The sequence below is a fragment of the Suncus etruscus genome, chromosome 3, assembly GCF_024139225.1.
Source record: "Suncus etruscus isolate mSunEtr1 chromosome 3, mSunEtr1.pri.cur, whole genome shotgun sequence".
Classification (NCBI taxonomy): domain Eukaryota; kingdom Metazoa; phylum Chordata; class Mammalia; order Eulipotyphla; family Soricidae; genus Suncus; species Suncus etruscus.
In genome coordinates, this window is record NC_064850.1 from 35,550,365 (window position 1) to 35,575,098 (window position 24,734).

Consider the following 24,734-nt stretch of genomic DNA (forward strand, 5'->3'; position numbering starts at 1 on the left):
GGGGGTTTCAACCAGCAGCGCTCAGGTGTTATGCCTGGCTTTATGCTCAGATATCACTCCTAGCAGGCCCTAGGGACTATGTGGGATGCCAGGATTAGAACCACCGTCCTTCTGCATGCAAGGCAAATGCCCTACCTCCATGCTATCTCTACGGCCCTCAGAGTGTTTTCTTGCATGTAAGAATCATCACTGGTTGCTGGTGTGATATTACAGTTGTTAGGGTATTTGCCTTGCATGCAACCAACCCAATTTTGATCACGAGCATCTCACGTGGCCCCCTGCACATTTCAGGAGCGATTCCTAAGCATACAGTCAGAGAAACCCCTGAACATTGCTGGGTGTAGACCCGTAATTCCCCCAAAACATAAATCACTACTTGTTTGCTTTATGCTTCCGGCAAGTTTTGGTGTGGGAGAGCACACCTGAATATGCTCAGGAGTTACTCTTGGCTTTACACTCTGGGATTACTTGTGATTTTGGTCAGAAATGCGCATCAATGCCAGAAATCAGACCTGGGTTGGGCACATGCAAAGCAAAAACCTTACCTTCTGTACTATTGCTGTAGTCCATTTTACACTTTTTGATTTTTTTTTTTTTTTTGCCACACCTGGGAGTGCTCAGAGGTTACTCCTGGCTCTGAGCTCAGCAATCACTTTGAAAGGCTCTTAGACTAAATGGGAAGCTGAGAATCAAACCCAGGTCTGTCCTATGTTGGCCATGTGCAAGGCAAATGCCTTACCACAGTGCTATCTCTTCAGCTCCCCACTTTATATTTTCTTTTTTTTTCCTTTGGTTTTTGGGCCACACCCGGTGACTCTCAGGGATTACTGATGACTTGTGCTCAGAAATTGTTCCTGGTTTGGGGGACAATATAGGACCCGGTGACTCTCAGGGATTACTGATGACTTGTGCTCAGAAATTGTTCCTGGTTTGGGGGACAATATAGGACCCGGTGACTCTCAGGGATTACTGATGACTTGTGCTCAGAAATCGCTCCTGGTTTGGGGGACAATATAGGACACTGGATACGAACCCTGGTCTGTCTTGGGTCAGCTGTGTTCAAAGCAAGCACAAGTGTTATTGCCCTAGCTCTCACTTTATATTTTCTTGTAATGAATCTCCTGTCTTGAATTATTTCCTACAGAAAGACATATATAGAAGTGCAGTCAAGGGCTCTAATGACAGGCATTCTAGGGGACCATATGGGTTATTTGGAATACAACCTCAGTTTGTTCTGGGTCGGCCAAGTGGAAGGCACATGACCACTATGCTCTCTCTCTGACCCCAACCAGGAGCAATTTCTAAGCACAGTCCCAGGAGTAACCCCTAAATATGCCATGTGTGGGCCCCCCAAAAAAGAGTTTAGCCAGACACCTGACCCTTTACCCTATACTCCAGAAACAAATATAATATGAAAAACTGTTTGCAACTTTATGAAATGGGGAGGGAGAGAGTGACAGAGAGAGACAGAGACAGTGTAGTAAAATGCCCCAGAGGAAGATGAGGGAGAGATGGTGGGTAGGAGAGAAATTGAGGACATGGATGGTGGTCAATGTGTACTGGTGAAGGATGGTGTATATTCTTTTTTGTTTTGTTTTGATTTGTTTTTGAGTCACACCTGGCAGCGCTCAGGGGTTACTACTGGCTCTACACTCAGAAATCAATCCTGACAGGCTCAGGGGACTGTATGGAATGCCGGGATTCAAACCACCGTCCTTCTGCATGCAATGCAAATGTCTTACCTCCATGCTATCTCTCTGGCCCCGATGGTATATATTCTATGACTGAAAATAAATCACAAGAAATGTTTGTAACCTCGGTGCTTGAATAAAGTAATTATGATAAAAGAAAATTCTCTCAGGACTGGAGTGATTGGATCCTGAGCACCACTAGGAATACTACTATATGCAGAGCCAGGAGTAATCCACAAATATCGCCAGGAATTGCCCTTCCAAATACACCTTCACACAGTGGTAGGGCATTTGCCTTTCATGCTGCTGACCGGGGTTCAGTCCCGGACATCACATAAGGTCCCCGAGCCTGCCAGGAGTTACTTCTGAGCACAGAGCCAGGAGTAACCCCTGAGTACCAGCAGGTTAGGCCCCCAAACAAAACAAAACAAAACAAAACAAAACAAACAAAAACCAATGAAATAAAACCCCACCCAAATACACCTTCAAAATATGGTTCTTGAATTGAAGAATACAAAGGGTAGGACGTCATGTGTCTCCAGTTCCCAGCCCTGCTCCCTCTGGACCTGGTCGGCTTAGTGTGCCACTGGCCTGGGTTTGAACCCTCAGGTCAGCAGATGAGGTTGAGAGTTCTGGGATTCCTCTTCTGGTTTCCTCTGCATGGCATGGAAGTGCTGTTTCCAAAGAACAAAACAACATTGTAGGAAGCCATTCAACCTGTTGTTTTGGCTGTTGTAACCAACTAAGATGTCCTCCCTCCCACCCCCCCACAAATGCTAATGGTTAATAGATATGTTTATTTTGGGAATCACAGCTATTGGTTAGGGTCTTCTCCTAGTTTGTGTTCAGTGATCATTTCTGATGAGGTTGGGGGGCATATGTGGTACCTGGAATTGAATGGGGTCGGCAACATGCAAGACAAGAGCCCTTCCTGTGGTTCTATCTCCCTCTGTTCCCTAGTGATAATAGCTGGTCTTTTTTTTTTTTTTTTTCTTTGTTTTTGGTTGACACACATCAGTGCTCAGGGGTTACTCCTGGCTCACACTCAGATATTACTCTTGGCAGGCTGAATAGATATTTTCTGATTGATATTTTTTTTAATTTTATTTTTGTTTTCCGGCCACTCGTTGTGATGCTCAGGGGTTATTCCTGGCAATATGCTCAGAAGTTGCTCCTGGCTTGGGGAACCATCTGAGACAGCAGAGGATCGAACTGCAGTCTGTCTTAGGTTAGCATTCAAGGCAAATACCCTATAGCTTTTACAATTGCTCCTGCCTCTATTTTATTCTTGTTTTTTTTTTGGGGGGGGGGCACACCTAATGTTGCTTAGGGGTTACATCTGGCTCTACATTCAGAAATCACTTCTGGCAGGCTTGGGGGACCATATTGGATGCTGGGATTCAAACCCGTGTTTGTCCTGGGTCAGATGGGTGCAAGGTAAATTTTGCTCAGCCACTGTGCTATGACTCTGGATCTGATTAAGATTATTTATTTATTTATTTATTTATTTATTTATTTATTTATTTTTGGTTCTTGGGTAACACCTGGCAGCACTCAGGGGTTCCTCCAGCTCTATGCTCAGAAATCTGCCCTGACAGGCACAGGGAACCACATGGGATGCCGTGATTCGACCCATCGTCCTTCTGCATGAAAGGCAAACGCCTTACCTCTATGCCATCTCTCTGGCTCCGGATTAACATTATTTTATTCCATAATGGGATCCCATCCCATGCACACTTGACCATGTCCCTGTTTCACCCCCACCATATCACCCATCACAACGATGACATTCGGTGCATCACCCAAGAAAGACACAGACAGATGGTGTTTCCACTCAATGTCATTTTTTTAATGATTTTTGGGTGCTGTGTTCCCTTGGCGACCATTTCCTTCATCCACCAGCACTTTAGATTGAAGGAGCTCATCCCTCTCCTTCCCTCCCCAAGGATCCCTCACATACCCTGGAGCAATGAGACAGGAACCCAGTGACCAGGAGTGCAGGGTTAGCCTGAACGTCAGATAAACAAAACAGTAGCCCTGAAGCTGGGCAGAGACAGGGAAGCTCAGTAGCTAGTCCCTCAGTTCAGCAGTAGCCCCAGTCAACTCCAGAGAAGGCTTCCAGGGGAAGTTTTTACAGGGCATTCCCTGGAGCTGCACCTCGTCCCAGTCAAGGTCCGGAGTAGGCACGTCCTGCGCCTTCTTGCCCCCAAAGAGCCAGTAGCCGGTGCCTGCGCCTGCCACCACCGCCAGGCCCAGGTAGGCGTTGTAGGTCATGGCCGTGAGCATCAGCAGGTAGCTCAGGAGCACTTGGAGCACGTGCAGGGCCGTCTGCACCAGGAGGTCGCACCTCAGCAGTCGCTGGCAGGCACTCTGGGGCTTCTCTGGGGGGCAGGTTCCTGTGGGTCCAGGGACAGGCGTGCACTGCTGGGTCTTGTGCAGAAGCTCCTCGCGGGCTCTCTTGAGGCCTTCGTAGCCCACCGCGAGCAGAAACACGGCCAGGAAAGCCCCAGCCATGGCTCCAGCCGAGTTGATCACCAGCCCAGCAAACAGCAGCTCCACGTTCTGGTAGCCGAAGTAGAAGGTCATGGGCATCGTCATGGACGTGTGTGTGCTGCCATCGTGGGAGTGGGGTCCCGAGGTGTGCGAGGGATGGTGATGAGGTGGCAGAGTGCTGCTGTGTTCCATGGTGCTCATCCCTGCATCCTGGTGCAAATGGGCCATTTTCTCTGGCAAAAAGATGGGTAGTAGAGGTTCTGGAAGGAAGCCGGAGTCCTGCACTGAAGTCTCTTTTCAGTCACCAGACACAACAGGTATAAATTCTTGGACTCTTTCCTCTTATATACTGTGGAATGAGACCCTCCCAATACCATCGACCCTAAACTGAGCCCCTCCTTTGAGACCTACCCAGAGACCCACCCTGCTACATCATCTTTCAGAGATTAACATGGATTTTGTATGTGTCTAAGGGGTCGAAAGGAGGAGCACAACTGAGGATACTCAGAGTTTACTCCAGCTCTGAACTCAGGGGTCACTCCTAACAGATTCAAGGAATCATATGGGGGTAATGTGGATTGAACCCAGGTCAATCGTGTACAAGGCAACCACATGACTTACTATACTATCACTCAGTCCCAGATTGAAAAACATATATTTTAAGGTGTTGGTTGTTTTTTGGTTATACCTGACTTCTAGGGTATACTCCTGGTTCTGCACTCATGAATTACTGATGGCCAGATGAAAGACCATTTTGGGTGCCAGGGATATAACCCACATTAGCCTCATGTAAGGCAAGTCCCCTACTTTTTTTTTCAGGTATCTATACCTATATCTATTGATGGTTTTATATATATATATATATATATGTACATACATATGTACATATATATATATATATAGATGGAATATATATTTCAGGTCCAAGGCTCTGAATTTCTTTTGAAAGTTTTATTTTGTTTCATTTAAGTGCCATACCCTGTGGTGCTCAGGAGATCATATGGGACAGTGGAAATCGAATCAGGGTTGGCCTCGTATAAGTAAGTATCCTACTTGTTGTACTATCTCTCCAGCACTATCCCCAAATGTCAAAACCTGAATGGATATGTGGGATTAGAATGATAGTACAGCAGAAAGAGCACTTGCCTGGCATAGGCTGACCCAGGTTCAATACCCAGCACTCTAGGATCCCTAAAGTCCTGCCAAGGTTGGTTCCTGAGCTCAGTCTGGGAGTATGCCTTGACATGCTGGGTGTTGACCCTCTTAAAGAAGTGTATGGATACTAAATGAGAAGAAGAAAGTCAGTGTTCTTGTCAACTACACTGGTATGCACTGTCTGGAGACAAGCTCCTTGATCATTCTGGGAGCAACAGTGCTAGTTTTCTTGTGACAAGGCTCAAGGTCCATAAGTGGCCAGTGAGAAGGTCGCCCTGGGGAAGGAAAATGAGAGGGAGGAGAGTTCCAGAAGGCATTCCCATCCCTCATTGCCAGGATTGTTTTCAGTGAACACACTGGTCCCGGAGAGGAAGATGCAATATTCAAGGTCTCATCTGAGTGCTGTGAGCATTCCCTGGGAGACACTGAAATTTCTATGCAAGTACACAGACACACTTCACCAAGACACCCTGTTGACCCTGAGTAATGGCATCACAGTGTGCAGACTGAGATATGTGATTAGCTCACCAGGGCAGACACAAGAATTTGGCAGAGGGGACGGAGAGACAGCATGGACGTACGGCGTTTTTCTTTCATGCAGGAGGTAATCGTTTCGAATCCTGGTGCCCCATATGGTCCCCTGTGCCTTCCAGGAGCAATTTCTAAGCCTGGAGTCAGGAATAACCCCTGATCACTGCAGGGTGTGACCCAAAATCTAAAAAAAAAAAAAAAGTGGCAGAGTGAAAGGAACTCTAATGATAGATACTCGTTTTGACCACCTGTTTCCCTTTGGGTCACCTATTTGTGGGGTCTCAACCAGCAGCGCTCAGGGGTTACGCCTGGCTTTATGCTCAGATATTGCTCGTGCAGGCCCTAGGGACTAATTCTGGGATGCCAGAATTAGAACCACCATCCTTCTGCATGCAAGGCAAACGCCCTACCTTCATGCTATCTCTACGGCCCTCAGAGTGTTTTCTTGCATGTAAGAATCATCACTGGTTGCTGGTGTGATATTATAGTTCTTAGGGTATTTGCCTTGCATGCAACCAACCCAAATCTCACGTGGCCCCCTGCACATTTCAGGAGTGATTCCTAAGCCACAGAAAAATCCCTGAGCATTGCTGGGTGTAGACCCGTAATTCCCCCAAAACATAAATCACTACTTGTTTGCTTTATGCTTCCTGCAAGTTTTGGTGTGGGAGAGCACATCTGAATATGCTCAGGAGTTACTCTTGGCTTTACACTCAGGGATTACTTGTGGTTTTGGTCAGAAGTGCGCATCAATGCCAGAGATCAGACCTGGGTTGGGCACATGCAAGGCAACAACCTTACCTGCTGTACTATTGTAGCCCATTTTATACTTTTTTTTTTTTTTTTTGGTTTTTGGGCCACACCCGGTGACTCTCAGGGGTTACTCCTGGCTATGCGCTCAGAAATCGCTCCTGGCTTGGGGGACCATATGGGACGCTGGGGGATCGAACCTCGGTCCGTCCTAGGCTAGCGCAGGCAAGGCAGGCACCTTACCTCTTGCGCCACCGCCCGGCCCCCATTTTATACTTTTTGATTTTTTTTTTTTTGCCACACGTTGGAGTGCTCAGAGGTTACTCCTGGCTCTGAGCTCAGAAATCACTTTGAAAGGCTCTTAGACTAAATGGGAAGCTGAGAATCAAGCCCAGGTCTGTCCTATGTTGGCCATGTGCAAGGAAAATGCTTTACCACAGTGCTATCTCTCCAGCTCCCCACTTTATATTTTCTTTTTTTTTTTTTCCTTTGGTTTTTGGGCCACACCCGGTGACTCTCGGGGATTACTGATGGCTTGCACTCAGAAATCGCTCCTGATTTGGGGGACAATATAGGACACTGGATATGAACCCTGGTCTGTCTTGGGTCAGCTGTGTTCAAAGCAAGCACAAGTGTTATTGCCCTAGCTCTTACTTTATATTTTCTTGTAATGAATCTCCTGTCTTGAATTATTTCCTACAGGAAGACATAAATAGAAGTGCAGTCAAGGGCCCAAGTGACAGGGCATTCTAGGGGATCATACGGGTTATTTGGAATACAAACTCAGTTTGTTCTGGGTCGGCCAAGTGGAAGGCACATGACCACTATGCTCTATCTCTGACCCCAACCAGGAGAAATTTCTTAGCACAGTCCCAGGAGTAACCCCTAAATATGCCATGTGTGGGCCCCCCCAAAAAGAGTTTAGCCAGACACCTGACCCTTTACCCTATACTCCAGAAACAAATATAATATGAAAAACTCTTTGCAACTTCATGAAATGGGGAGAGAGAGAGAGAGAGTGACAGAGAGAGACAGAGACAGTGTAGTAAAATGCTCCAGAGGAAGATGAGGGAGAGATGGTGGGTAGGAGAGAAATTGAGGACATGGATGGTGGTCAATGTGTACTGGTGAAGGATGGTGTATATTCTTTTTTGTTTTGTTTTGATTTGTTTTTGAGTCACACCTGTCAGAGCTCAGGGGTTACTACTGGCTCTACACTCAGAAATCAATCCTGACAGGCTCAGGGGACTGTATGGAATGCCGGGATTCGAACCACCGTCCTTCTGCATGCAATGCAAATGTCTTACCTCCATGCTATCTCTCTGGCCCCGATGGTATATATTCTATGACTGAAAATAAATCACAGGAAATGTTTGTAACCTCGGTGCTTGAATAAAGTAATTATGATAAAAGAAAAGTCTCTCAGGACTGAAGTGATTGGATCCTGAGCACCGCTAGGAATACTTTTATACTTTTATGCATGCAGAGCCAGGAGTAATTTCACAAATATGGCCAGGAATTGCCCTTCCAAATACACTTTCACACAGTGGTAGGGCATTTGCCTTGCATGCTGCTGACCGGGGTTCAATTAGGACATCACATAAGGTCCCCAAGCCTGCCAGGAGTTACTTCTGTTCATAGAGCCAGGAGTAACCCCTGAGCACCAGCAGGTTAGGCCCCAAACAAAACAAAACAAAACAAAACAAACAAAAATCAATGAAATAAAACCCCACCACAATACACCTTCAAAATATGGTTCTTGAATTGAAGAATACAAAGGGTAGGACGTCATGTGTCTCCATTTCCCAGCCCTGCTCCCTCTGGACCTGGTCGGCTTAGTGTGCCACTGGCCTGGGTTTGAACCCTCAGGTCAGCTGATGAGGTTGAGAGTTCTGGGATTCCTCTTCTGGTTTCCTCTGCATGGCATGGAAGTGCTTGTTTCCAAAGAACAAAACAACATTGTAGGAAGCCATTCAACCTGTTGTTTTGGCTGTTGTAACCAACTAAGATGTCCTCCCACCCCCCCACAGATGCTAATGGTTAATAGATATGTTTATTTTGGGAATCACAGCTATTGGTTTGTGTTCAGTGATCATTCCTGATGAGGTCGGGGGGGGGGGGGCATATGTGGTACCTGGAATTGAATGGGGTCGGCAACATGCAAGACAAGAGCCCTTCCTGTGGTTCTGTCTCCCTCTGTTCCCTAGTGATAATAGCTGGTCTTTTTTTTTTTTTCTTTGTTTTTGGGTCACACACATCAGTGCTCAGGGGTTACTCCTGGCTCACACTCAGATATTACTCTTGGCAGGCTGAGTAGATATTTTCTGATTGATATTTTTTTTAATTTTATTTTTGTTTTCCGGTCACTCCTTGTGATGCTCAGGGGTTATTCCTGGCAATATGCTCAGAAGTTGCTCCTGGCTTGGGGAACCATCTGAGACAGCAGAGGATCGAACTGCAGTCTGTCTTAGGTTAGCATTCAAGGCAAATACCCTACAGCTTTTACAAATGCTCCTGCCTCTATTTTATAATTGTTTTTTGGGGGGGGCACACCTAATGTTGCTTAGGGGTTACCTCTGGCTCTACATTCAGAAATCACTTCTGGCAGTCTTGGGGGACTATATTGGATGCTGGGAATCAAACCTGTGTTTGTTCTGGTCAGCTGGGTGCTAGGTAAATGCTCAGCCAATGTACTATGACTCTGGCCCTGATTAACTTTATTTATTTATTTATTTATTTATTTATTTATTTATTTATTTATTTATTTATTTATTTATTTTTGGTTCGTGGATCACACTTGGCAGCACTCAGGGTTTCCTGCAGCTCTATGCTTAGAAATCTGCCCTGGCAGGCACAGGGAACCACATGGGATGCCGGGATTCGACCCATCGTCCTTCTGAATGAAAGGCAAACGCCTTACCTCCATGCCATCTCTCTGGCTCGGGATTAACATTATTTTAATCCACAATGGGATCCCATCCCATGTGCACTTGACCATGCCCTGTTTCACCCCCATCATGTCACCCATCACAAGATGTCCTTCGGTGCATCACCCAAGAAAGCACAGACAGACGGGGTTTCCACTCAATGTCATTTTTTTTTAATGATTTTTGGCTGCTGTATTCACTTGGCAACTATTTCCTTCATCCACCAGCACTTTAGATTGAAGGAGCTCATCCCTCTCCTTCCCTCCCCAAGGATCCCTTACATACCCTGGAGCAATGAGACAGGAACCCAGTGACCAGGAGTGCAGGGGTAGCCTGAACCTCAGATAAACAAAACAGTAGCCCTGAAGCTGGGCAGAGACAGGGAAGCTCAGTAGCTAGTCCCTCAGTTCAGCAGTAGCCCCAGTCAGGGCTCCAGAGAAGGCATCCAGGGGAAGTTTTTACATGGCATTCCCTGGAGCTGCACCTCTTCCCAGTCAAGGTCCGGAGAAGCCACGTCCTGCGCCTTCTTGCCCCCAAAGAGCCAGTAGCCGGTGCCTGCGCCTGCCACCACCGCCAGGCCCAGGTAGGCGTTGTAGGTCATGGCCGTGAGCATCAGCAGGTAGCTCAGGAGCACTTGGAGCACGTGCAGGGCCGTCTGCACCAGGAGGTCGCACCTCAGCAGTCGCTGGCAGGCACTCTGGGGCTTCTCTGGGGGGCAGGTTCCTGTGGGTCCAGGGACAGGCGTGCACTGCTGGGTCTTGTGCAGAAGCTCCTCGCGGGCTCTCTTGAGGCCTTCGTAGCCCACCGCGAGCAGAAACACGGCCAGGAAAGCCCCGGCCATGGCTCCAGCCGAGTTGATCACCAGCCCAGCAAACAGCAGCTCCACGTTCTGGTAGCCGAAGTAGAAGGTCATGGGCATCGTCATGGACGTGTGTGTGCTGCCATCGTGGGAGTGGGGTCCCGAGGTGTGCGAGGGATGGTGATGAGGTGGCAGAGTGCTGCTGTGTTCCATGGTGCTCATCCCTGCATCCTGGTGCAAATGGGCCATTTTCTCTGGCCAAAGATGCGTCATAGAAGGTTTTGAAAGGAAGCCGGAGTCCTGCACTGGAGTCTGTTCTCAGTCTCCAGACAAAACAGGTATGAGTTCTTTGACTCTCTCCTCTTATATACTCTGGGAAGAGACCCTCCTAGATCCCAAGGATCTCAAGCTGAGCCCCTCCTTTGAGACCTACCCAGAGACCCACCCTACTAGATCATCTTTCAGAGATTAACATGGATTTTGTTTGTGTGTGTAAGGGGGCCGAAAGGGGGAGCACAACTGAGGATACTCAGAGTTTACTCCAGCTCTGAACTCAGGGGTCATTCCTAGTAGATTCAGGGAACCATATGGGGTACTGTGGATTGAACCCAGGTCAGTCGTTTACAAGGCAACCACATGACTTACTATATTTTCACTTAGGTCCCAGATTGAAAAACATATATTTTAAAGTGTTGGTTTTTTTTTTTTTTTTTTTTGGTTACTCCTGACTTCTTGGGTATACTCCTGGTTCTGCACTCAAGAATTACTGGTGGGCCCGGAGAGATAGCACAGCGGTGTTTGCCGTGCAAACAGCCGATCCAGGACTAAAGGTGGTTGGTTCGAATCCCGGTGTCTCATATGGTCCCCCGTGCCTGCCAGGAGCTATTTCTGAGCAGACAGCCAGGAGTATCCCCTGAGCATCGCCGGGTGTGGCCCAAAAACCAAAAAAAAAAAAAAAAAAAAAAAAGAATTACTGGTGGCTGGATGAAGGACCATTTTGGGTGCCAGGGATAGAACCCACATTAGACTCATGCAAGGCAATTTTTGTACTATATATTCCATCAATATATATATGTATATGTATATATATTCCAGTTCCAAGGCTCTGAATTTCTTTTGAATGTTTTATTTTGTTTCATTTAAGTGCCACACTCTGTGGTGCTCATGGGATCATATAGGGCAGTGGAAATCAAATCAGGGTTGGCCTCGTATATGGCAAGTATCCTACTTTTTGTACTATCTCTCCAGCCCTAGCCCGAAATTTCAAAACCTTAATGGATATGTGGGATCAGAATGATAGTACAGCAGAAAGGGCACTTGCCTGGCATGGGCTGACCCAGCACCCTCTATGATCCCAAGATTCCTGCCAGGGTTGGTTCCTGAGCTCATATCTGGGAGTATGCCTTGACATGCTGGGTGTTGACCCTCTTAAAGAAGTGTATGGATACTAAATGAGAAGAAGAAAGTCAGTGTTCTTGTCAACTACACTGGTGTGCACTGTCTGGAGACAAGCTCCTTGACCATTCTGGGAGCAACAGTGCTAGTTTTCTTTGTGACCTGGCTCAAGGTCCATAAGTAGCCAGTGAGTAGGTAGCCCTAGAGAAGGAAACTGCAAAGGGAGGAGAGTTCCACACGGCAGTCCCATTCCTTATTGCCAGGATTCTGCTCAGTGGAACACACTAGTCCCGGAGTGGAAGATGCAACATTCATAGTCTCATCTGAGCACTGTGAGCATGCACTGGGGGACCAGACTTTCAGGGGACACTGAAATGTCTATGCAAGTACACAGACTCACTTCACCATGACATTTGATGACCCTGAGTCAATGGCATCACAGCATGCAGACTGAGATGTGCGATTATCTCACCAGGGCAGAGAGACAAGAATATGGTAGAGTAAGAGGAACTCAAAAATTAGGTACTGGCCTTTGGCCTCCTGTTTCCCTTTGGGTCACCCACTTGTGTCCCAAGCTTTCAGAGTGTTTTCTTTTTTGGGAGGGATTGGGAGGGTCTCACTCGGCAGCGCTCAGTGGTTACTCCTGGCTCTATGCTCAGAAATCGCTCCTGGGAGGCTCAGCGGACCATATGGGATGACCGGATTTGAACCACCGTCCTTTCGCATGCAAGCCCTACCTCCATGCACTCTCTACGCCCCTCAGAGTGTTTTCTTGCATGTAATAATCATCACTGGTTTATGGTGTGATGTTATAGTTGTTAGGGTATTTGCATGCAGCCAACCCAGTTTTGATTCTGAGCATCTCACATGGTCCCCTGCACATTTCAGGAGTGATTCCTAAGCACATAGTCAGGAGAAACCCCTGAGCATTGCTGGATTTGGACCTGTAATCTCCCCCAAAATATAATCACTACTTATTTGCTTTATGCTTCCTGCTTTTTTTTTTTTTTTTTTTAAGGTGGGAGAGCTCACCTGAGTATGCTCAGGAGTTACTCTTGCCTTAACACTCAGGGATTACTTCTGGCTTTGCTCAGCAGTGCACATGAGATGCCAGAGATGAGACCTGGATTGGGCACATGCAAGGCAAAAACCTTACCTGTTTTACTGTTGCTGCTTCCATTTTATACTTTTTGATTTTTTTTTTGCCATACCTGGTAGTGCTCAGGGGTTACTCCTGCCTCTTAGCTCAGAAATCACTTTGAAAGGCTCTTAGACTACATGGGAATCTGAGAATCAAACCAGGTCTGTCCTATGTTGGCCATGTGCAGACAAATGCCTTACCACCGTGCTATCTCTCCAGATCCCCACTTTATATTTTCTTTCTTTTTTTCCCTTGGTTTTTGGGCCACACCCTGTGATGCTCAGGGGTTACTCCTGGCTCTGTGCTCAGAAATCGCTCCTGGTTTGGGGGACCATATGGGATGCTAGGGATCAAGATGAGGTCTGTCCTGGGTCAGCTGTGTTCAAAGCAAGCACTCTACCACTGTGTTATTGCTCTGGTACCCCACTTTATATTTTCTTGTAATTGTCTCCTACAGGAAGACATAAATTGAAGTGCAGTCAGGGGCCCCAGTGACAGGGCAGGCTTGGGGGACCATACTGATTATTGAGAATACAACCTCGGTTTGTCCTGGGTGGGCCACGTGGAAAGCACATTACCACTATGCTCTCTCTCTGACCCTACCAGGAGCAATTTCTGAGTGCAGAGCCAGGAGTAACCCCTAAACATGCCATGAGTGTGGCCCAGAATAAAAAAAAATGTTTAGCCAGACCCCTGACCCTTTATCCTATATTCCAGAAACAAACATAATGTGAAAAACTCTTGGCAAATAACTTCTTCATAATATGGGGAGAGAGAGAGTGACAGATAGAGACAGAGACAGTGTAGTAAAATGCCCCAGAGGCAGATGAGGGAGAGATGGTGGGTAGGAGGGAAACTGAGGACATGGAAGGCATACTGGTGAAGGATGGTGTATATTCTTTCTATTTTGTTTTGTTTTTGGTCATACCTAGCAATGCTCAGGTTAGTCCTGGCTCTACACTCAGAAATCGCTCCGGGCAGGCTAGGGGACTGTATGGAATGCTGAGATTTGAACCACCGTCCTTCATGCAAGGCGAAGGTCTTACCTCCATGCTATCTCTCCGGCCCCAGATGGTGTATGCTTTGTGGCTGAAAATTAATCATAAGCAATTTTTGTAGCCACTTGAATAAATTCATTATGGTAAAAAATTGTCTCTCAGGACTGGAGTGATTGGACCCTGAGCACCTCCAGTAATATTCCTGAACGCAGAGCCAGGAGTAATCCCACAAGTATTGCCAGAAATTGCCTTTCCAAATACACCTTCACACAGTGGTAGGGCATTTGCCGTGCATGCTGCTGACCTGGATTCAATTCTGGACATCCCATATGGTCCCCGAGATTGCCAGGAGTTACTTTTGAGCGCAGAGCTATAAGTAACCCCTGAGTACCAGCAGGTTTGGTCCAAAAACAAAACAAAACAAAACAAAAACACAACAAATAAAACCCCACCCAAATACACCTTCAAAATATGGCTCTTAAGTTGAAGAATACAAAGGGTAGGACGACATGTGCCTCCTGTTCCCAACCCTGCTCCCTCTGGACCTGGTGTGGGTTTCAATCCTCAGGTCAACAGTTGAGGTTGAGAGTTCTGGGATTTCTCTCTGGTTTCCTCTGCGTGGCATGGAGGTGTTGTTCCCCAAAGAACAAAACAAATGTGTAGGAAGTCATGTTGTTTTGGATGTTGCAACCAACTGAGATTACCCCCCCCCCCCCACAATGCTAATGGTTAATAGATATGTTTATTTTGGGAATCATAGCCATTGGTTATTGTCTACTCCAAGCTCGTGTTCAGTGATCATTCCTGATGAGGTTCGGGGGAGCATATGTGGTACCTGGAATTGAATTCGGTCGGCAACATGCAAGACAAGATATTACTCCAGCCCTGATTAACATTATTTTAATCCACAATGGGATCCCATCCCATGCACACTTGACCTTAGTCCTGTTTCACCCCCCAAACATGTCACCCATCACTACAGATGCCCTTTGGTACATCACTTAAGAAAAACACAGATGCCGTTTCCACTCAATGTCATTTTATTAGGATTTTTGTATGTTGTGTTCACTTGGCAACAATTTTCATCATCCTCCAGCACTTTAGGCTGAAGGAGCTCATCCCTCTCATTCCCTCCCAAGGATCCCACACATACACTGGAGCAATGAGACAGGAACACAATGACCAGGGGAGTAGGGATAGTCTGAACCTCTGACAGACAGAACAGTAGCCCTGAAGCTGAGCCGAAACAGGGAAGTTCAACAGCAAGTCTCTTGGTTCAGTAGCAGTCACAGGCAGGAAGAGTCACGGTCTTCTTCCCACAGAAAGTCTGAGACCACCCTTCTTTGAAGGGCCATTGACCTGAGCTTGAACACTCAGATGCTAGCCCAGCTGCCATAGAAGTGAGTTTCCGGCCAAAGATATTCAGCATCCGGGTAGGGACGGAGGGAAGGCCAAGCAGGTGCTTGATTTTCCAGAGGCCAAGCACTGATGTCAGAGAAGGCCGACTTCGAGAGCTCTATATTCTCTGGAAGTGACACAGAGAACTCAGGAAAGTGGGGCTCCAGAGAAGGCTCCCAGGGGAAAATTTTAAAGGGAAACTCATGGATCTTCACCTTACTCGAGTCAAGGTCCGGAGAAGCCACGTCTTGCACCTTCTTCCCTCCAAAGAGCCAGTAGCCGGTGCCCGCGCCCGCCACCACCGCCAGGCCCAGGTAGGCGTTGTAGGTCATGGCCGTGAGCATCAGCAGGTAGCTCAGGAGCACCTGGAGCACGTGTAGGGCCGTCTGCACCAGGTGGTCGCACCTCAGCAGTCGTTGGCAGGTTCCTGTGGGTCCTGGGACAGGCGTACACTGCTGGGTCTTGTGCAGAAGCTCCTCGCGGGCTCTCTTGAGTCCCTCAAAGCCCACCGAGAGCAGAAACACGGCCAGGAAAGCCCCGGCCATGGCTCCAGCCGAGTTGATCACCAGCCCAGCAAACAGCAGCTCCACGTTCTGGTAGCCAAAGTAGAAGGTCATGGGCATCGTCATGGACGTGTGTGCATTGCCGCTGTGGGAGTGGTGCCCCGAGGTGTGCGGGGGATGGTGATGAGGTGGCGGGTTGCTCCTGTGATCCATGGCGCTCATCCCTGCATCCTGGTGCAAATGGGCCATTTTCTCTGGCCAAAGATGAATCGTAGAAGGAAGTCGGAGTCCTGCACTGGAGTCTTTTCTCAATTCCCAGAGACACCAGATCCAAGTCCCCAGAATAGCCCCTCTTATATACTGTGGAAGGAGACCCACCCTAATTTTACCCCCTTGAACTCCTGACCTCCGTCTGGCCCTTTCCTATCCCCCTGAACCCTCCCTGATTCCACCTAGACTCCCTAGAGACCCTCCTTTTGAGCCAATCACCCAAAGACAATGACTTGCTTTGTTTTGGTGTGTGTTTTCTCATTGCATGGGGAATGGATCCGGGACTTACTGGAATAAGGTATGTGCTCTACCATGCAACTCCACCCAGAGCACTGTGGAGTGAGTAACAAAAATCTCCGAGCTTTAGTGACCCTGAGAATCAAGCCATCTGTTGGCCTATCTGGTCTGACCATCAGTCTGGGTGACCTGGAAATCTGAGAAGCCCTGGCCATGTCCACACTCAGGATGTGAATACCACAGGAGGAAAGTACTAATTCAAGCAGTTATTTGTGATTAGGATCACAGCTGCATTGTTCACAATAGTCAAGGCTTAGAATTTGGCCTACTGTTGAAACTTTAGGATATTCTGAACTAAAGATAAATGACAAAGTGATAAAATTGCAAAATCAAAGAAAAACAAATAAGGAAGGAAGGAAGGCTGGAAGGAATGCAAAATGAAAGTAAGGAAAGGGGAAGGAGGGAAAGAAGGAAGAAAGGCAGGAAGAAGGGAGGAAAAAAGAAAGTCAGGAAAGAAGGAAGGAAGGAGGGGAAAAAGGGAGAAAAAAGGAGGCAGGAACGAAAGAAGGAAGGAAGTTAGAAAGTAGAAAGGAAGGAAAAGATAGGGTGCTATTTCAGATGGGGGGTAGAAAGGCATTCTTATTCTTTGATGTTGAAATATCAACTGGTCCAGCCTTTTTGGAAAACAAGAATTTTTTTGTTTATTTTTGGGTCACACCTGGCAGCGCTCAAAGATTACTCCTGGCTCTGAGCTCAGAAATCACTCTGGCAGGCTTGGGGGACCATACCAGATGCTGGGATATGAATCACTGAATCACCATGTATTCTGGATGGTCTGTATGCAAGACAGACACCCTACTACTGTAGTATCTCTTTGGCCCCTAATAAGAATTTTTTTTTTTTTTTGGTTTTTGGGTCACACCGGCAGCGCCCGGGGGTTACTCCTGGCTCTATGCTCAGTAATTGCCCCTGGCAGGCACAGGGGACCATATGGGATGCCAGGATTTGAACCACCGTCCTTTTGCATGAAAGGCAAACACCTTACCTCCATGCTATCTCTCTGGCCCCAAGAATTTTTTTTGAAGACCTAGAAATTGAGCTTCCATTCATCTTATTAATATTGCTCCTAGGAATATACACTCAAAACTCAATACAGAAAAGGCCTATCCATTCCTCTGCTCTTTTTTGTTTGTTTGTTTTGTTGTTTTTGGGCCACACCCAGTGACATTCAGAGGTTACTCCTGGCTATCCGTTTAGAAATCACTCCCGGCATGAAGGACCATCTGGGACACCAGGGGATCAAACTGCGATTCCTCCTAGGTTAGCATGTGCAATGCAAATACCCTGCCATTTGTACCACATCTGTGGCCCCATTTCTCTCTGCTCTTTGAAGCACTATTTACAATAGTTAATCTGGAAACAACCACTAGTGCCTGAGAACAGTCAAGTTGATAATGAAACTATGGAACATCTACTCAATGTAATACTGTGCAGCTGTTTGGAATATGAAGTCATGAACTTTGCTTATAATACGTGGATGGATTTGGAGAATTTTATGCTGATTGAAGTGAGCCAGGGGAGAGGGATATCCATAGAATGATTGCACTCATCTCATTCCATAATATGAGAAGAATACCCAAAGATAAGAGAAAGATGGATGGAAGTGCAATTATGACAGAGAAGAAACCAGTATGATGAAAGTGAGAGTTGGAAATGATCACTCTGGACAAGAATAGGGAATGAAAGTAGGTAAAGTGATATGCATGATACCCTTTCAGTAAAAAGCATTGCCAACCACAGTGCCTAAAAGTGTAAGAAGAAAAGACATCGGTGGCAAGGAAGAGGAAAGGGAGAAGAAAAGTTGTTTGTTATGGGAACAGGAAGGTGGGGTTGGGTTTTACAGTAGCATAACAGTGAAAAATAGTGGCAGGAAATGAGCTCTGGTGAAGGAATGGTGTTGGACATTGTATGACCATACTCAACTATCAACAGGTTTTTAGCTGCATCTTACAATGTTTTACTAAAAACCTATATTTGGGCTGGAGAGATCACAGCAGTAGGGCATTTGCTTTGCATGTGGCTGACCTGGGACAACCCGGATTCGATCCCCAGCATCGCATATGGTCCCCCGATTCTGCCAGGAATGATTTCTTAGTGTTGAGCCAGGAGTAACCCCTAGGTGCTACTGGGTGTGACCCAAATACCAACCAACCAAACAAACAAACAAAAACAACCCCCAAACAAAAAAACCCTCATTTTTTTGGGAAAGAGCACTAGCTGTGAGCATACCTGTGCCTGTACCTCCCATCTGAGATGTAGACTTTCTTACTTTCATGCTGGGTTGTGACCTGGGCTCTTTCTACCTTTAGAGAAGCCTACTCCCACTCTCTTGAGAGCCTCACTCTCTTAGTTTATGACCTTTCCCTGACCTTCAATAAAGCCTGTTTTATTTATTTACTTATTATTATTAGTTTTTGCATATCTGGTGGCGCTCAGGGGTTACTCAGGGCTTTGCTCTCAGAAATTGCTTCTGGCAGGCTTGGGGGACTATATGGGATGCTGGGGCTAGAACCCAGGTCCATCCTAGGTTGACCATGTGCAAGGCAAACACTCTACTGTTGTACTATTGCTCTGTCCCCTAAAGTCTGTTTTTGTTTGTCTGTTTTTTGGGCCACACCTGGTGATGCTCAGGGGTTACTTCAGGCTTCGTGCTCAGAAATTACTTCTGGCAGGCTTGGGAGACCATATGGGATACTGAGGTTAGAATCCAGGTCCTTCCTGGGTTGGCTGCGTGCAAGGCAAAAGCCCTGCCACTGTGCAATCCCTTTGGCCCCTTAAGTCTGTTTTTACATTCAAAAAGGACCAGATAGCTTTTAAAAATAATTCTTTAATTAAAGGGCTTTGATTTTCTTCTTCTTTTTTTTTTCTTTTTGTTTTTGGGTCACACCCGGCAGCACTCAGGGGTCACTCCTGAGTCCATGCTCAGAAATCGCTCCTGGCAGGCACGGGGACCATATGGGATGCCGGGATTCGAACCTTCTGCATGAAAGGCAAACATCTTATCTCCATGCTATCTCTCCGGCTCCTGGGCTTTGATTTTCTATGTTACTGATAGATGAGTCTCAGGTAGACAATATTCCAGCACCAGTCCACCACCAATATCAACTTCCTTCCACCAATGTTCTCAAGCTCCTGTGTTCCTCTGCCCTTTCCACTGCAACCTTGATAGGCACATTCCAAAATTCTGTGGTTGGGGGCCAGAGAGATAGCACAGTGGTAAAGTGTTTTGCCTTAGATGCAGAAGAATAGTGGTTCGAATCCCGGCATCCCATATGGTCCCCCAAGCCTGCCAGGAGCGATTTCTGAGTGTAGAGCCAGGAGTAACCCCTGAATGCTGCTGGGTGTGACCCCAAAACAAACAAAAAACAAAAAAATATCAAAATTCTGTGCTTGTAGTCAAGATATCATGTTTTTGGTGTTGAGTCTGTGCTTTGGATACACAGCTCACCATTGTACACACTGTCCCAAATACTTATTTCCCTCTTACTTCTTTTCTACTTACTTCTTACTTCTTAGCCCCTTACTTACTTTTTAGCCTACTTACTTCTTAGCCCCTTAAATTCTCCCCTTTTTGTCCTTCACCTGCTTATACTCTGGGGTCAAAGGTAAACCACCCTTCACTACATTTCATTTCCTTGCCCAATTATTCATATACCACAGATAAATGATAGCCTGTATTTGTTCTTCTGACTTACCTCCAGTTCCAACCAGGTTGCAATAAATTACACATTAATTGTTCCTTGCAGCTGTATAATATTCCTCTGTGTATTCAAATCACATCTTCATGAAATGTTCAATTGTAGTTGCATACCTAGATTGATTCTGTATCTTAGCTAATGTACTGAAGAACACAAGATTTTTTTTTCATTTTTACTATAACATGGTAATTTACAAAGATCTTCATAACACAGCTATTTAAGGCATTAAGAACTCAAACACCGGGGCCGGGATGATGGCGCTAAAGGTAAGGTGTCTGCCTTGCAAGTGCTAGCATAGGACGTACCGCGGTTCGATTCCCCGGCGTCCCATATGGTCCCCCCAAGCCAGGGGCGATAGCCAGGAGTAATCCCTGAGCATCAAATGGGTGTGGCCCAAAAACCAAACAAACAAACAAACAAGAACTCAAACACCAATCCTACCACGTGTTTGGCCTTTTCTTCACCAGTGTCCCCATCTCCCCCACAAGCCAACTTCACCAGAGTCTGCTTCCATGTAGGTGAAAGCAAACTTCTGAGTATTCCTGGGAGTCCAACCATTTTCTTTCTCTTATTCCCTCTCAAATGATCAAACTCTGGTTATATTCAGTTGATTTGTTTATTTTGTTTGGGGGCCACACCCAGCTGTTGTCAGAGGTCTCTTTTGGCAGGCTTGGGGGAATCATAGGCGGTCCTTGGATGAGACTTGTGTTAGCTGCATTTCATGGCAAGTGCTTTACCCCTCTGCTATCTCTAAGACCCTAGAACTGACAGTAGGGACTACTTGGGTTACCAAAGTCAAGGAGAGAGTCCATGTTTGAATAGAAAAATTAGATTTTTCCCCCTTGATTGACATGATCGTAATTGAGGGAGTAACAGTATTCTTGAAAAGATCCAGTCACTTTATTTTATTTATTCAGTTATGATTTCTAGGCATATCCGGAGGTGCTCAGGCGGTACTCCCGAGTTTTAGCTCAGAAATCGCTCCTGGGGGGCTGGAGAGATAACACATCGATGGGGCATTTACCTTGCAAGTGGCCGACCCAGGAGCAATGGTGGTTCTAATCCTGGCATCCCATATGGTCCCCTGTGCCTGCCAGGAGCTATCCATGCATAGAGCCAGGACTAACACCTGAGCACTGCGGATGTAGTCCAACCCCCCAGTACAAACAAACAAACAAACACCCCCCAATCACTCTTGAAAGGCTCAGGGATGCGGGGAATAGAACCTGGGTCCGTCTCAGGTCGTCTGTGTGCCAGGAAAACACCCTACCACTGCTATCACTCAGGCCCAGATAAAGTCACTTTAGAAAGCACCCCTAGACATTACCCACCCAGTACTTGGCTCACCCACCATTCCCCTCCAGAATCACCGCAATAAAGACACTATGAACTTTACATTCAAAGAGCCCCAAATTCAGGCTTTTTAAATTTATTTTTAATTTAATATTTTGGGGAGGGCACATTCAGCAGTGTTCAGGAAATACTCCTGACTTTGTGCTTCAGGAATTATTCCTGGCGGTGCTCCAAGGATCCTATGGGATGTTGAGAATCGAACACAGGAACCCAGGTTGGCTGTGTACAAGTCGAAATGAGTCCCCGCATTAGACACACACGGAACATGGCACTGAAGCTGGGCAGACACTGAAGCCTCAGGCTTCCAGTGAAACTCTCAGCTCAAGACAGTCACGTGAAACAGTTGCCTCTTCTGCTCAGCCATCGACCAACTCATCCCACTGCTGAGACCAGAGGCACAAGAGAGTATGTTCAGGGCTGAGGACACTGAGGGGCATGTTGGTCTAGCAGGCGACAGTTTCCAAGGCCCATCTCATGGAGCTGCACCTCGTCCCGTTCCGGACAATACACACCCTGTGCCTTCTTGCCCCCAAAGAGCCAGTAGCCAGTACCTGCGCCTGCCACCACCGCCAGGCCCAGGTAGGCGTTGTAGGTCATGGCCGTGAGCATCAGCAGGTAGCTCAGGAGAACTTGGAGCACGTGCAGGGCCGTCTGCACCAGGAGGTCGCACCTCAGCAGTCGCTGGCAGGCACTCTGGGGCTTCTCTGGGGGGCAGGTTGCTGTTGATCCAGGGACAGGCGTGCACTGCTGGGTCTTGTGCAGAAGCTCCTCGCGGGCTCTCTTGAGGCCTTCGTAGCCCACCGCGAGCAGAAACACGGCCAGGAAAGCCCGGGCCATGGCTGCAGCTGAGTTGATCACCAGCCCAGCAAACAGCAGCTCCACGTTCTGGTAGCCGAAGTAGAAGGTCATGGGCATCGTCATGGACGTGTGTGTGCTGCCGTCGTGGAAATGGGGCCCTGAGGTGTGCGGGGGATGCTGATGAGGTGGCCGGGTGCTGCTGTGGTCCATGGTGCTCATCCCTGTATCCTGGTGCAAATGGGCCATTTCCTCTGGCAAAAAGATGGGTAGTAGAGGTTCTGGAAGGAAGCCGGAGTCCTGCACTGAATTCTCTTTTCAGTCTCCAGACACAACAGGTATAAATTCTTGGACTCTTTCCTCTTATATACTGTGGAACGAGACCCTCCCAATACCATCGACCCTAAACTGAGCCCCTCCTTTGAGACCTACCCAGAGACCCACCCTGCTACATCATCTTTCAGAGATTAACATGGATTTTGTATGTGTCTAAGGGGACCGAAAGGGGGAGCACAACTGAGGATACTCAGAGTTTACTCCAGCTCTGAACTCAGGGGTCACTCCTAACAGATTCAGGGAACCATATGGGGTACTGTGAATTGAACCCAGGTCAATCGTGTACAAGGCAACCACATGACTTACTATACTATCACTCAGTCCCAGATTGAAAAACATATATTTTAAGGTGTTGGGTTGTTTTTTGGTTATACCTGACTTCTAGGGTATACTCCTGGTTCTGCACTCATGAATTACTGATGGCTGGATGAAAGACCATTTTGGGTGCCAGGGATAGAACCCACATTAGCCTCATGCATGGCAAATCCCCTACTTTTTTTTTCAGGTATCTATACTTATATCTATTGATGGTTTTATATATATATATATTGATGGAATATATATTCCAGGTCCAAGGCTCTGAATTTCTTTTGAAAGTTTTATTTTGTTTCATTTAAGTGCCACACCATGTGGTGCTCAGGAGATCATATAGGACAGTAGAAATTGAATCAGGGTTGGCCTCGTATAAGGCAAGTATCCTACTTGTTGTACTATATCTCCAGCCCTAGCCCCAAATGTCAAAACCTTAATGGATATGTGGGATCAGAATGATAGTACAGCAGAAAGGGCACTTGCCTGGCATGGATGACCCAGGTTCAATACCCAGCACACTCTAGGATCCCTAAAGTCCTGCCAGGGTTGGTTCCTGAGCTCTGTCTGGGACTATGCCTTGACATGCTGGATGTTGACCCTCTTAAAAAAGTATATGGATACTAATTGAGAAGAAGAAATTCAGTGCTCTTGTCAACTACACTGGTGTGCACTATCTGGAGACAAGCTCCTTGACCATACTGGGAGCAACAGTGCTAGTTTTCTCTGTGACAAGGCTCAAGGTCCATAAGTGGCCAGTGAGAATGTAGCCCTGGGGAAGGAAAATGAGAGGGAGGAGAGTTCCAGAAGGCATTCCCATCCCTCATTGCCAGGATTGTTTTTAGTGAACACATTAGTCCCGGAGAGGAAAATGCAACATTCAAGGTCTCATCTGAGTGCTCTGAGCATGTCCTGGGGGGCACTGAAATTTCTATGCAAGTACACAGACACACTTCACTAAGACATACTGATGACCCTGAGGAATGACATCACAGTGTGCAGACTGAGATATGTGATTAGCTCACCAGGGCAGAGACAAGAATTTGTCAATGTGAGAGGAACTCAAAAGATAGATACTCATCTTGACCACCTATTTCCCTTTGGGTTACCCATTTTGGGGGGGTCTCAACCAGCAGTGCTGAGTAGCCTGGCTCTATGCTCAGATATCACTCCTGGCAGACCCTAGGGACTATGTGGGATGCCAGGATTAGAACCACCGTCCTTCTGCATGCAAGGCAAATGCCCTACCTCCATGCTATCTCTTCGGCCCTCAAAGTGTTTTCTTGCATGTAAGAATCATCACTGGTTGCTGGTGTGATATTACAGTTGTTAGGGTATTTGCCTTGCATACAACCAACCCAATTTTGATCATGAGCATCTCACGTGGCCTCCTGCAAATTTCAGGAGCGATTCCTAAGCATACAGTCAGAGAAATCCCTGAACATTGCTGGGTGTAGACCCGTAAATCCCCCAAAACATAAATCCCTACTTGTTTGCTTTATGCTTCCGGCAAGTTTTGGTGTGGAAGAGCACATCTGAATATGCTCAGGAGTTACTCTTGGCTTTACACTCAGGGATTACTTGTGGTTTTGGTTAGAAGTGCGCATCAATGCCAGAAATCAGACCGGGGTTGGGCACATGCAAAGCAAAAACCTTACCTTCTATACTATTGCTGTAGCCCATTTTACAGTTTTTGATTTTTTTTTTTTTTTGCCACACCTGGGAGTGCTCAGAGGTTACTCCTGGCTCTGAGCTCAGCAATCACTTTGAAAGGCTCTTAGACTAAATGGGAAGCTGAGAATCAAACCCAGGTCTGTCCTATGTTGGCCATGTGCAAGGCAAATGCCTTACCACAGTGCTATCTCTTCAGCTCCCCACTTTATATTTTCTTTTTT

The 24,734-nt window shown here is 46.9% G+C and overlaps 4 protein-coding genes across 4 annotated transcripts; all 4 read right to left on the minus strand.

The window, feature by feature from the left end:
- Positions 1-3,761: 3,761 nt before the first annotated feature.
- LOC126004257 (high affinity copper uptake protein 1-like) lies at positions 3,762-4,385 on the minus strand. The gene has a single exon (XM_049770718.1). It carries the CDS (start codon positions 4,383-4,385, stop codon positions 3,762-3,764), a length of 624 nt encoding a protein of 207 aa, XP_049626675.1.
- A 5,586-nt stretch (positions 4,386-9,971) lies between these two features.
- Positions 9,972-10,568, minus strand: LOC126004258 (high affinity copper uptake protein 1-like). Its single transcript, XM_049770719.1, has one exon. The coding sequence runs from the start codon at positions 10,566-10,568 to the stop codon at positions 9,972-9,974; it is 597 nt and encodes a 198-aa protein (XP_049626676.1).
- A 4,685-nt stretch (positions 10,569-15,253) lies between these two features.
- On the minus strand, positions 15,254-16,003 carry LOC126004259 (high affinity copper uptake protein 1-like). The gene has a single exon (XM_049770720.1). It carries the CDS (start codon positions 16,001-16,003, stop codon positions 15,254-15,256), a length of 750 nt encoding a protein of 249 aa, XP_049626677.1.
- A 5,807-nt stretch (positions 16,004-21,810) lies between these two features.
- LOC126004260 (high affinity copper uptake protein 1-like) lies at positions 21,811-22,416 on the minus strand. The gene has a single exon (XM_049770721.1). It carries the CDS (start codon positions 22,414-22,416, stop codon positions 21,811-21,813), a length of 606 nt encoding a protein of 201 aa, XP_049626678.1.
- Positions 22,417-24,734: the final 2,318 nt, after the last annotated feature.